The following is a 13,951-nucleotide window of genomic DNA, read 5'->3' as shown; positions in this document are numbered from 1 at the left end:
AGAAAAATTTACTTTTTGAAATGCAGCCATAATGTCACTATTACTTCTTGTAAATGTTATGGAACAAATTCTGTAAAACAGAATTAATTATCACTGATAAGTTTAGGTTTGTGTGTGTCTGTGTGTGGGTGTATGTGTGTGTGTTCTCACACTACACAATGCTGTCTCTTTCTAGGGTGTTCCCAGCTGTCCACTGGCGGCGGCCAGAGTTCAGGTTGTGTTCAGGGGCCTTGACCTTTTCAATAGGCATGCTGTATGCTGCTAAACTGCCAGTCAGCAACAACATTAATGTAGCTGTCAGAGTAGCTGCCCAACTGCATGCTGGGAGACCCACCTAGGCAGGGAGAGAGGGGAATGAATGAAGTGACACAAACGGCTCAAGAAGACAATACAGTATGTTATTCTTGAGATATCAGGTTCACAAGAGTAGGATGGAAATTCTAATAACATGAAAACCCCCCGGCCACTGGGCATCGCCAGCACAGAGGCATTCAAATATTCCACTTGGACATCACAGTCAAAGGTGCAGCAGACATTCAGCTCAGAGGGCATCACCCACATATAGTTAAGTTCAAACAGTTGAATTGAATGGTTGACATTGTTCTGCAAGATTGCTTTTCTACCGAGTATACAAAACCCAATAAAATCTCAAGCTACAACTGAGAATATCCAAGGCCTCCCAGTGGCAGCTTTGTTTGTGAGATGTGTGTACTTACAGTTCCCAGCAGGTTTCCCAGAGCGATGTCAGCATATGCAGAGAGGAAGGCTGAAGGCAGAAGAGAATTAATTTACACCTAATTTATTCTTCACACACTTCCCCCAAATAAAAACATCCTTACCTCCTTCAAAAGAAAAATCTGAGAGTGGGATTGATTCAAGAGTTCTGATGCAGTGACATTTTTGAATATTCAATTAATTTGACTGGGGGGGATGTTCCTTTTTATTTGAAATTCCAATATTAATTCATTAAACATGGGGGGAAAGTTTCAATTCAAATTGTTATAACCAGAACGAAATCAAAATAGATGATCTAGAAGCGCAATCCGAGTATCTGAAGTAGTTTGCCTTGTGATCCAGCAGAGGGCGCTCACTGTCAGCTTTACCTATAAGTCAGTAATGTTACATTAGCTGCGTGTCTTCACTCAGGGGCTGCATCCTTCAATGGCTCCATTTGATGACCTACTGCGTCACAGCAGGTTGATTGATGACAAAGTCTCATTTTGGTTCGGTCTAGGCGGCCCTCAAGAGTAGACCGCGTCCTCAGAAGGAGGCAACCCCTGATTTAAGAACAAGCCATTGTTTTGCTATGAAAATGGAAGACACACACAATATTCAAATATATTTGAACGAATTGCTTACAACAAAGTTGATATGCACACACATTGACTCACCTAAGCCAGATAATAAATATAGGAAGTATGGTCAAGTAAACTATGGAGTTGAAGTAAGGTCACTAATACTGATGTTAAGTGCTTGAAACAATATATAATAGCAACTGTGTGGGGGTATGTTTGTGTCAGTTTTTTTTTTTGTCACCGCTGGCAATGGAGAAGAGGTGGGTCGTCCAGCTGAAGGTGAAGAATCCTCCAACAGCCATGCAGCCCAAAGCTCCATTAAACCCAGACAGACCCGAGTACAGAGAAGCATGACTCACCGCCATGGATAAACCTGCCAAACACAGACACACATCATAATCATGTCCTGCTGAATCTGCAGTACTAGAATCACCCTAGCGGTGGTGGTAGACACATCCTGTTATATAGGATCCTTTAGTGGTGCATTTCATTTGTTTCAAGCCTAATAAGGACATTTCTTGATTTTCTTTGTCTATTGCACCATTTTACCATAGAATCCAAACATCAAAACAAAGCATCATTCTGTTACTTCCAGGTCCTTGGTCGTTCTGATTAACAGTGTTTACAGAATACAATGTACAATTGTCAAAATGTCTGCTTTTCTTTTAATTAATGATTTTTTCCAGTTTGGAAGAGACGCGTGTGTGTTCATCCAGTTGCCACATTATGATGGTAAGTGGCGCTGGACCGAGAGGAAGAAATAATAAAGACCTTGCAAGTCCCCAGTGAAATAAATGATTTTATGTTCTAATAACACCTTCTCAATAATAAATCTTGAGTAGGTGGATGAACACTGGGTCAGTGCCCCCTTAAACCACCAACACAACACCACACAGTGATGCTGAAGACTGCACAGGAGCCATAATGACCCACATAAATCTCTGCAAGGCCTGAGGCACTGACCCTTTCTCTTCTGGCCTTCAGCAGCAGCTGCACTGTGCCCAAACCCACATGTCCCAGACCATAACCATTAAGTCTCAACTACATCAGGAGGACAAAGCTTCAGTTCAGCTGAAAATGCAAACAAACTTAATCAAAACTAAAATCAGAATGGTAACATATATATATAGATATATATATAAGGGGAATCCGTGGAGTGCAGACCTCCGCCACATCTGGAGAGGCATCAAAATTCTTTAAAAGCTCTTGGATGTGCTACATGTCAAAGAAGGTTGAGACATTACTGCACCCCCATCATCTCAGCTACAAACTGGTTGGAGTTGTAGGTTTACAGCCCATATTTTCATTGGGGGGCATGTGTTTAGGTTATGTTATATGGGATTTCATTGATACCCAACTTCTAAAAATGCCTGTTTATTTTATAATTTCTTTGAAAAGAAAATCTTCTTCCCCACCTTTCAAGTTTTGTCCAATTTAGTTGTCATTTTTTGTAATCAAAGAAACAAACAAAGATAGTAACCAACAAATTCACGAGGGTGAAAACGCAACCTCTTTCTTCAAAGTACATATATATATTTTTTTTTTTTTTGTCTACTGAGTTTGAGTTGAACCTCATCTTTTAACGTTTCGATGCCAGTGATGCTTTTTAAAGATATATAACATTCTGATTTGCACAATTTATTCACTAGCCCTTATTTACACTTTGTGTAGCTTCATTCAGCAATGCCGCTCCACAACAATTTTAAACATATGCAGCACACGAAGCCACAAGAGACAAACCTGCATGTGTGTGTGTGTGTCTATGCAGAGGCCATCAGCCCTGTAGCCACACCCATGTTCAAAATCTATTCCCACTGTTCATCTGAGAGGAGAATTTTATTTTACACCTGCTTACTGACCCTTTCATTGATATATATGTGTTTGTAGGAGCAAGGACCCTGCAGCAGAAATGTTATATTTTACCTTCTTGAGTGAGAGCACCATCATAAAAAATTACTGAACACCGCCTGACTGCAGAGAACAGTGACCTCCCCTTGCTCTGGCTATGTACTGTATTATTTACATGCAGAGAGCTGAATGTGCTAATGGGAGTATTAGAGGGGATTATCATTTACTCCCTGTGCTTTCTTATTTCCTCTTTGTTGACAATCACCAAATGTTGTGTTACAATTTTGTGATGCTTTCACACTGTCCAAAGCTGCAGCCGCTCCACCCTGAGTCTCCTGCTGCAGGATTTTCATCTGGGTTCATCTGCATTAGCTGTAAATTCTGGGAGCTCTTCTGCAGTTACCTGATCCTCAGGCGGGGCTGTGATTGATTTCCTTATTACCAGATATTGTGGGCTGCAGTTTAGCAGTCTGGTCCTCAAGCAGACTGACCACACCCCAAGGCTGCCTCCTCCCTCCGTGTGTCTGCTGGGCTACTCGGCCATCCACTCTCTTTTTATTCGTCCCTCATTCCCAGCTCCCCACTCCTGCAGTTGGTCTGTAAACGCCAAGGCTCCCACTACTCTCGTCTTTTCTCTTTCTAATTCCACACCTGATTATCTTCCTCGCCCTCACAGCACTTCCCTCGCTCCATTCCTTGCTCCCCCTCTTCTTCACCACTCCCCCCCTGGTCTCCTCGTTACTTCCTCACATTAAAATGTCACTGAAGGCTGAATGCAATTTAGGAGGGAGGCCCAAAAGGATATTAAAAAATGTTTGTTTCACCGTTTTTCGACTCTGTGTATGAGTCTCACTACCAGTGTGTTGTTGTCTATGCTAACAGAATGAGTCAGTGAGCTCTCATCATGTCAAACTGAATCTCTCCTCTCCCATCTGACCAAAATGACTGGCTGCAGACTAAATGAAGGAAACTGAAATGAACTGTGGTTTCAGTGTAACGGTCGTCCTGCTCTCTCTGTGTGTGTGTGGGCGTATTTACAGCAACATCTGTTTTGCTGTCAGCCTTATCTCAGATGTCGTATTAGTCTCTTTCTTTGTCAACACTTAAAATGGTTTTAGTCACATCATGTGCTATAAATGATATGTTAGTATTTTATCCGTCTATCGTTTACGTTCTATCAATAAGATCACTGCTCTTTTGAAGAAGTGAAATCCTTTCTTATGTGCTAAAGTGTACCACCATGCATGCAGTAATAATAGAACCAGGACTTAGGAGGAAAGATGTATGCTCCTGGTATTGTGTGTTGGCATAGTAACATTTGCTAATTATAACATGAACTTAAGTAAATCTACGAGTCACAGTAACGTCATTCATTTGAATTTTTCTCATCATCCAAAACTCACAGGATGTGATTCACTCACTGTCTGTATAACTTCACTGAATCAAGATGTGCTTGGAGCAGATAAACAAAAGTCTGTCAGATATTTTATGGACTTTATTATTGAATAACTGCTAACCGACCCAGGTGCCAACTACATAAACAACATAAATTGAACAGTGAAACCCAGCTGACTTCTCAGACTGTCTTTCTTCTTCTCAACCCACTTTGACGCGTTTCTACAGTTATTCTCCTGCAACATGTACGCAGCAGAGGAAGGAGGCTCTGGCCTACATACAGCCTGCGATCCCCCTCCTACACAAACCCCCTTATGGGAATACGTTTACACCACAAAAGGTATGAGTGGCAGCTCTAAATATGGCCTCACACTTTTCTGAGACCGACCCATGCCGCTTTATCTCTCCTTCATAGCTGTTCCTTCTCACAAGCAAAGTATGCCTTATGGTGATGAAGGCGACAGACCACACACAGAGAGCTAGAGAAGTTTCCACTGTCGTTTGACAGGGATGCACAGATCACACATTTGCCGTGCCCCTGCTAACAGATGGTAAACAGTGAAAACTCAGCTGATGCTTTAATGTTTAATGCCGATTTGTTTTTGAGGCTTGTTAGCTAATTAGCCAAATATTAGTTTACATTATTATGACAAAAATACTATACATTTTTATAAACTTTGACGTGAGAAGGTAACGACCAAAGACATCCTTCAAAAGATTAGAGCCACATGCAAATCCTTACAGCATGTGAAGAAATCCAAGGCTACAACATGCCTGGTTACTGTTGCTTAGCTGATTGGACAATCACTGATTGAGGGTGGGGTTTAGTCCACAGTCATTAATTCTTGTCAGTTATCAACACGCACACTAGCCTTCTCTCTCCTGTAAGAAAAACAAGTATCTCGTTATCCTGAGCATTCCATGGGCATCGAAGGAGAAACTGGAGAGATTGATGAAAGTAAAAAGACTGATGAGGAGTATTGAAGGAGGATACAATGAAAGGATTAAAGAAGAGAGAGAGAGAGAGAGAGAGAGAGAGAGAGAGAGAGAGAGAGGGAGGGAGAGAGAGAGAGAGAGAGAGAGAGAGAGAGAGAGAGAGAGAGAGAGAGAGAGAGAGAGAGAGAGAGAGAGAGAGAGAGATGTAGAAAGAAGGGCTGTTCATCAGAGTGGGGGGACAATAAAAGGCAGAGCCGGGGCAGGACTTGTCTTAAGTGTTAAAGAACATAGTGTCTTTTCGGGATTTACTGCCCACTTGTGGTTCAAGTAGGTCATTGTCACTGCAAGCTAGCTTCACCACTAACCTGTGCAACTCATTGCTTCTGTCATATTCCTGGGTGTGACTATGTCTTATTTGACACTTTACATGGAAAGCAATATTCCAATGTTAATTCATAAAATAGTCTCTAGCAGTGATTGACTACTATACTCTGGGCTTGAGTGTAATGTCTTAATCAGACTATGCTCTGTAACATGTAAAAAGGATTATAAATAGACTATTTGATAATATTAGCAAATCAGGTAAACATCATCGAAGTGAAGTCTTTTGTGTGCAACTGTGGGACTTATTAGTGCACTTGTAATAATTTTTAGACAATGCACATTTTAAAGGTGCAAATCATTTGGTCTTATTATGGAATCTTTTGAGAGAAATCCAAATACAGCCCATTACCAGCCTTATGCTTAAGACATCCAAAGTCACAGTAAAATCCTAAAATTATTTCTTAAACTCCAAGGCAACTACAAAAGAGGAATAAGACTGTGTGTAATGTGCTCTCATCCCTTGGAATTAGTTAAAAAGGATAAAAGCTGAATATTAAATGGAACATTGCTTCTAGTTGAACCCTGATTCACAATGCACCCAGATGTAAGAAATGAAGAGGATTTTTTTCAGCTCAATATACGCCACAAGAGATTTTGTTTATGTTAAACCATGTGTTGAAGAAATGTTGCTGGAGAAAAGATGAAATAGGGATGAATGGATGCGATGTAAGAAAAAACAATGTTGCCAACAAGACAATGCATAAATGGTAGCTATAGAGACTCTATTTGGTATATTTGCTCATATGCAAATTGATTGCTTTGAGCTCTGTTGCCTACACGATCTCATTCCAGCCGAATCTCTTTGATCACTTTGTCACACTGTTCATTATTACAGCAGTAATGTGTGTGTCTCTGTTCCTGCCCCTTATTGCATTGGTGTAAATTGCAAGTGTGTGTTTATGTACAAACTTTTCTCAATTTTTTTTACAGTATGACTCAAAACTACACACATACACACACACAGTATTTTGGGGCACTGCATTGTACTTGTAGCAGCAGATATAAGCATTGTCTCTCTCTCTGTCTGTATACATAAAGAGGATGCAATAGACATACATAGCCACAGGGCTGTGTTCTTCAGGGGCCAGCCGCACCCTGGCTAAATAGTGTGTTTTTTGGAGCAGCTTGTTTTCAGTTTGATATTTATCATCGCTAGTGCAGTTTGGTCTTATGGCCAGTCTGATTCTTAAACCTTACACGATTTTAACCTCAACAAAATCTCCTGCACCTCCCGGGGCTACTGATGACATTTCTTACACGCAACATACACAACATTTCAAGAAAAGCAATATCTCTGCATAAAAAAAGGATGCCACACGCGTAGAAAACACAGATCAAGATGTTCAGAGAGATTTTGGCGATAAGAGCCTCAGGGACACTATTGTGACAGGATGAGTAGTAATATTTCTCATTTAAGTACTGATACCTTAAACCGAGTGTTATACAGAGCAATGCTGACACTGAATGAGGGAGGCAAATAGACAATGATTTAACCTCAGTGTTTATTTTCAGCCCTGATTTGTCAAACACACATAGCCAGGTTAAGAGGTCAGGTTTACAATCTTTGTAAAACTGTGTGAAAATGTGAAAATGTAAACAGGCTTGTGCTACGTTATGACCTGTAAAAATGACTCCAGTAACATTCCACCACTTTACCAGCTCCCACCCCCACACAGAGATTGAGACTCACCAGCCAGCGTGCCGACTGCTGATCCCAGCAGAGCATGGGCGGCCAACAGCGGGGAGTAGAGCACAACGGCTCCCAGGATGAGAAGGGAGGGTCCCATCGCGTCACAGGCAAAGATCTGACCCACACCAAGAGGGATGCCATACAACACCTGTGTGGTCAAAAGAGGGAGTGAGAAGATGGGGGGGTTTGTTTACACCATTATGAGGAATATTGCACAGATGATAAAAAAAAAAAATTCTGAGGCTGCATTCAACAAATGACTGTAGACCAAGGCTTTCGTGGACTCCTGGGCTAGCTGACACTGTGCACAGTTGTAGACTTGTTGTTCATGTACGGGTTTAGCAGCATTGACTATGTGCAGTCGTCTTTTCTATCATGCATCACCCACTATAGGAGCTGACAGGGGCGATTCAGGGTTCAGCCAAGCACAGGCAGCATGGGATCGAACTGCCCACTAGTTAGTGGACCACCCTCTCTACCTACTGGGCCACAGCAACCCCAAAATGTATATAGAATATGCAACAAAAAGATGCACGCACATGTCATTCTATGTGGGTACATGTGCGCATCTGTGGAGTATAGTTGCTGTGGCGGTGCAGCCAGAGCCCCCTCCTCAGCAGAGAGAAAGCTGAAGACATTAAATATAAATAGGACTGACGTCATCACCATCTCTGGAGAGAAGCATAGAAAAGACGAGAGGAGGAGAGAGGAAAGGAAGAAATGATGATGGGTGGAGGAAGGAGTGCAATTGAAAAGAAAAAAATGGGATTTAAGAGGGGGAAAATAAAGACTAAATATAACAAATATAGAATGAAAGACAGAGGTGAACAATGGGGAGAGATTGTTTCACAAGGACTAAGAAAAGACCTATCATGTCCTAGAAAATGTGATTATATGGTTATGTATTGTAAATTGAGCTACGAGGAAGGAGAAGAATGAAATAAAAAAGACAGATGACGGAAGATGGAGAAAGTGGGCGAAGGAGAAGGAGATTAGCATAGAGCCAAGAAATTGCCTGATAATGGAGAGAGGGAAATCGGAGAGATAAAAAAGCAGGATTTGGAATTTTTAAATCTCCAAAGTCACAACTGAGAGAAAACTATAAAATGACAGAAACCTTATTTACAAGGTGGGAGACAGAATGTGAGGAATATTAAAAAGAAAGACAGAGAAAATGAAACTCTGAAATAGAGGAAGAGGGCTGAAAGTTGAGGAAAGTAATTACTAATGTTTGTTAAAAACTAGAAGTCCTCAGTAGAGTGGACCGCTCCACCAAGGCCCAACATCATTTGCCTTGCATCTATAAAACAGTACTGGTTAAGACATTTAAAAAAAGAAGAAGAATGCAGTTCACTGCCATGTCTGAAACAGCAGTTTTTTACGAGCCAGTGCCTTGAATGATCCTTAACTAACTTACTAAAGTTCTGTGGGTTAACCCACGTCAAAAAAAGGTGGAGAAATAAGCACACGAACAGAATCAATCTCTGTTATTCATTAATTTGCGCTCTGAGTAGTGGCAAAGTGCACACGTCACTATGGATTACAATCCTGGTGTATCTCTGCATCAGAGAGTGTGGTTTTGTTTTGTTCCATGTCATCAGCTGTCAGAACATAAACCAAAATACAAATGGGAAATATTTCTGTTAACGTGCATTTGGAAGAAGACAAAGCTTTTCCTGATTCAGACCACATAACTCGTTCTGCCTGTTTCCAGACAAAAGAAAGAAGAATATAAATTCTTCGTTCTGCCTCGCAGAGATCAAAAGCCACCTGCAGCGGGTGGTGGGAGTCAGGATCCATGAGAAGCAGCTCAGGGCAAGAGCATTTCACAAGTCACGACTTTCTTTTCGAGGCGCACTCTGCAACAGCTTGCATTCCAATCATCCAGACTTTTAGTAGCATACGATAATTGGCCCCGAGGTCTTACTGCTATATATATTTTTTTTTATCTCCTTGTTTCGATGCCTATAAAAAAAGGTTCCATTCAATTTATCCTTCCTGGAAATCGGACCAACGCTCATGATGTTTAAATCGGAGCTACCACGTCCGTCTCAGTTCTACAAAATCTCAGTCCGCAGGAAGTGAACGAAATGTAACAAACACAGTGTCTCAAATGCCAAAGCTGCAGCTCGACGAAGAGTTTCAATCAACAGAAGGATTGTTAATTAAAACAGTTTGGGCTGATTATAATTTCATAACAGGAGCTCCAACAGTGACTGTTGCTAAGTAACTGGTGAGTCATAGCCGGCTGATCTTATGCAGACTGTGCTCCGATCAGTTGCTTGTTCACTCTGGAGACTGGGCTGCAACATGGCAGGATGAGTCTGGCCTTGCTCCAGCTTGGTTTTTCTCTGTATTCCTGCTTCACTATATCGTCTGTGACGGCTAACATTTCGCTTCGAGACGACTGATGAACCACAAGTGCTTCTCTCTTCACGTGACAGGACGGGTCGCCGCTGTGTAAATATCACTGCAAATGTCCCTGTGACAGATGCCCTCCTGTTGGAATGCTGATCGGGAAATAATGCAAAGTGTGTTTTCCCTCCAGTCTGATCAGATACTTTGAAAAGTAAAGAGGATAAAATAGAGAGAACACATCACTTAAAGACAGAAGCTCTCAAGCTGTTGAAGCCATCATCTGACAAAATGCTGTTGAGATCTGATTATATACTGTAAATATGATGCTAAATGACAGAATGTAAAGTGAATATGAATGTTGCAGTTTCAAACCAAACATTATCTTATGAAGAATAGTTATTTTGTTCATTCACAGAAGAACCTGGATTTGGTTCAAATGTGATGACCTTTGCTGCAGTGACTTGTATCCCATGAAATTAAAAATGTCGGCAATCTGCAAAACAATACGGATTATTTTAATTCAATTTAAAGCATATATACATTTGATATTTATTGATGCAAATGGCTCACACCGAGTGGGTTTTTGTGGAAATTGTGCATTGTTGCCCACTGAAAGTGAGCACTCAACTAACAAATCATGTATTCATAAAATGATGTGCCCTTGGCTGCATGTTTCAGCTGCTTCCTATTGGCTCCTAGAGTTTCCTGATGGCTCAGACTCATGGCACTATTAAACTGTCACTGTGCGGAAGGTATACTGCATTTTAAGAGGCATTCAAATCTGTCTGGCCTTGATCTGCACTGAATCCTAACAACCCAGACATGGCCACAAGTATCATAACAAAGTTGTCAGTGCTCTGGTTCCATATGTGCACGGTTTAACTGCACTTTGAATCCAAAGATTAAAAGTGTCTGAAAGTTTGAACCTGACTCTTCTGCAGTCCAATGTATATTACATACATGTATATCAACAGGATATCTGATGATTGAGTATCAGGCTTTTAATCAACGGTTCACTGGTTGAAAACCCAAAGGGGCATTAAAACATTCTCATTGTGTCCAACTGCAGCTCTGTTGCTTGGTGACAGGAGCAATGGACACCCATTATAAAATTCCAGAAAAAGCTGATTTAAAAAAAAAGGATGTGCAGAAACATCCTGATGCAGTGTTTTGTTTTTCAAAGATATTTTTGGTTACTTAAAGGTGAAAGGCGGAGAGAGAGGGGAAACATGCAGCAAAGGGCCGCATGACGCACTTGTTTTCTGTGAAAGGCTTCTAGAGGGATGACATCACACAAGGCCCCTTTAAAATCGCTCAGCAAAGCGTTCCAGTAGCTCATCCTCCACAGATCCAAGTTAAGTCGCTCCCTTACCTCGACTGCAATGACATTGGTGCCATTCGGTTGCAGCACCCCTGGTGGCACAGCCGGGTGGTGAGGAAAATAGGGATTGTTCGGGCCCGTACAAAGGAGGTAGAGGATGATGACGGTGTTGAATGGAAACACAGCCACAGGTAAGTCCCAGTGGACCAACAGTGAGGTGAGACCACTGTACAGAAAGACACTGAGGAAAGGGAAGGAGGACAAAAGTGTGGGGACACTGATCATAGTCTTGAAATACAATTTTCTGATAGAAAATATTAGCCTTTACATTAGCAGTTGTGTATTTTGGTTTCCTTAGAGGAGAGAGTGATTCTTAATTGTATTATATATAATATACTGCCTGGTAAATATTATAACGAAAAGAGAAAAACTACACTGCTACTAAAACAGTGCAAAACTATCACCTTTGGGAAAATGCTCAGATGTATGACTTGTTGTTTTCATTCCTCTTCAATCATGATGGTAATCATTCCCTTTCTAAAAGCATGCAGATTTTGCCTTGCTTGCCATACTTCAGCCCGGGGTAAAAAAAAATTTAGACAAATCTAGCAACGCATTTGCAGATATTCCACGGCAGAGGTATAGCAGAGACCATGACTAAAACAACAGCCAGTTGCAAGACCCCCCTGAGTTATAGCTTAAAACAGAGATTGTTCAGTCACAAATATCTAAGCCTGCATTAAAGATTTATTGACACATTCACAATACTACGCGCACATTTGCTGATTTGTCTACACATGTTCAAATCCCAAAACATTTGGATTTCTGGTTACGCTCACACAGATTCTGATCACACATTATTTGCGGATTCCTGTACACATTTAAAAATTTCAAGACGCATTTGTGGATCATTTACACAATTAATACTTGATTACACAGACCGATTTAGATCCAGATACACAACACTCCAAATAAAACACACACAAATTGTATAACTACAATATTGGCCCTATAAAGACGACCAGGACTGCATTGGACTCTCTGTGTGTGTGTGTGTGTGTGTGTGTGTTTGTTTGTGGTGTCTGGTGTGTGTGTATGGTGTGTCTCACCAGGTCGCCGAACACAAGCAGACAGGCAGCAGAAGCCACCAGTACCAGTCTCCAGCCGAGCTAAACACTCCCATCAGCAGAGACACTAACATGCCGTTAAAGCCATGGAGACCTCCTGACACCTCAGCACTACACATTAAACACACACATCACAAATACATCTTGCATTTAAAGACAAAAGAATGCAACAATTTCATGAGCCCTCTATAAACCAACTGTTCAGTTTTATCAGGAAAGGGTCCTACGGTCACATTTAACACATTCAACTTGTCAGACGTAAAACATTAACGGTCCCAGTACGGCTGCAATTATTTTTTTTAAGATTTTAAAGGTTGCAAATAAGCATATAGTTCTTTTTGTGGCATAAATATTGGGACAGGTCCTGAATTAAGACTTGCTGTTTGGTGGGTGTGGGTGAACACAGTGCTGTCCATCATGGAGCTGTTATTCTCATTCATTTTAAGTAGAAGTCCCAATCAACATTGGTCGTAAATTATAGTCTTGTGTTACAGGGCAAGATTCCAAGCCACAGACAAGTAATGTTCATTACCTACAGTATGTACATACAGAATAACCAACTGATTTCTGAGCTTATGTATCATTTCTGTGCGGTTGTTCATATGCCTCCACCTGTCTTGTCCCATGATAACAGCTGTTAGCGTTGAGGCCAGTATACCCAGAGTTCCCAGCAGGCCCTGCCAGGGGGAAGCCCAGTACAGTGCAGCCAGGATGAGAGCACCACTCAGTGGGTTGTTGGCCAGAATCACTCTGGTCACCCCTCTCAGGCCCCACACGGCCAGCTGCAGCACAAATGGCTTTTCTAAAGGACAGGAGGGACATATTTAGTTTTTTACTGTTTCCTTTTTTATGTTATTAGTTACTAAAAGGCACCAAACTTGTTTCTCAGTCAGATTTCCTGATGCCCTGTCAGGGTTTTGTAAAATAGTTTACTGATGATATTTTACATGCAGAAGCATTCACTGTGACAGCTGTTCGATTAGTGCGTCTGCATATCTTAATGGAAGTAATCTATTCCTGTAAACCTAGCACTTTGATGCATTTCCAGTGTTTTCAAAAAAGTTCGGTGACATCAGTCATATTATGGAAAGACTCAATGAATTATGCATTTCTGAAAACCCCCTTTCTATTATGGACATACTATCCATCATATAAGATATATTAAAATAAATATTTCAATATAAGAAGAAAGCAAAACTTTCAGGATGCAGGAGTTTTTTTTACCCTTCATTTGCTCATCCACGTGCTCCATATCCCCAGTGCATAACAGCAGAGTGTCCAACACACAACGGCAGGGTCTGGCCCGTCTCCTGCTGGCCTCCTCTACCTCGGTTTTGGTTTGCATCCTAATCACAGCAGGCGCTGCACCACACCGCTGTAAACGTTATAAATATGTTGTAGTAATGCTGCAAAAACAAAGCTTTTCTTCACTTTGTCGGCTCTTCATGTTCTTTTCACTCCCCCCTATGCTCTGTTCCCGTTTCTTTCTCCCCTTCCTTTTCAGTCATGTCTCGTCCCCTTTCCCCCACTCCTTCTCTCCTCCGCTGGTGAGGTTTAAGGGAGGTGGTATATTAACTGTGGAACCGGGTAACATATT

General features: G+C 41.4%; 1 protein-coding gene across 1 annotated transcript; it reads right to left on the bottom strand.

Moving 5' to 3' along the window:
• Positions 1–151: 151 nt before the first annotated feature.
• On the bottom strand, positions 152–13,699 carry si:dkey-183c6.7 (urea transporter 1). Its single transcript, XM_053416717.1, has 8 exons — positions 13,579–13,699; positions 12,967–13,156; positions 12,337–12,465; positions 11,279–11,468; positions 7,549–7,696; positions 1,537–1,668; positions 717–766; positions 152–334 (listed from the first exon to the last, which is right to left on the bottom strand). The coding sequence occupies exons 1-8, from the start codon at positions 13,697–13,699 to the stop codon at positions 152–154; spliced, it is 1,143 nt and encodes a 380-aa protein (XP_053272692.1).
• Between the last annotated feature and the right edge of the window lie 252 nt (positions 13,700–13,951).

The sequence above is a fragment of the Pleuronectes platessa genome, chromosome 23, assembly GCF_947347685.1.
Source record: "Pleuronectes platessa chromosome 23, fPlePla1.1, whole genome shotgun sequence".
Taxonomy (NCBI): domain Eukaryota; kingdom Metazoa; phylum Chordata; class Actinopteri; order Pleuronectiformes; family Pleuronectidae; genus Pleuronectes; species Pleuronectes platessa.
Note: the sequence above shows the minus strand (reverse complement) of the source record. Positions and strands in the feature narration are given on the sequence as shown.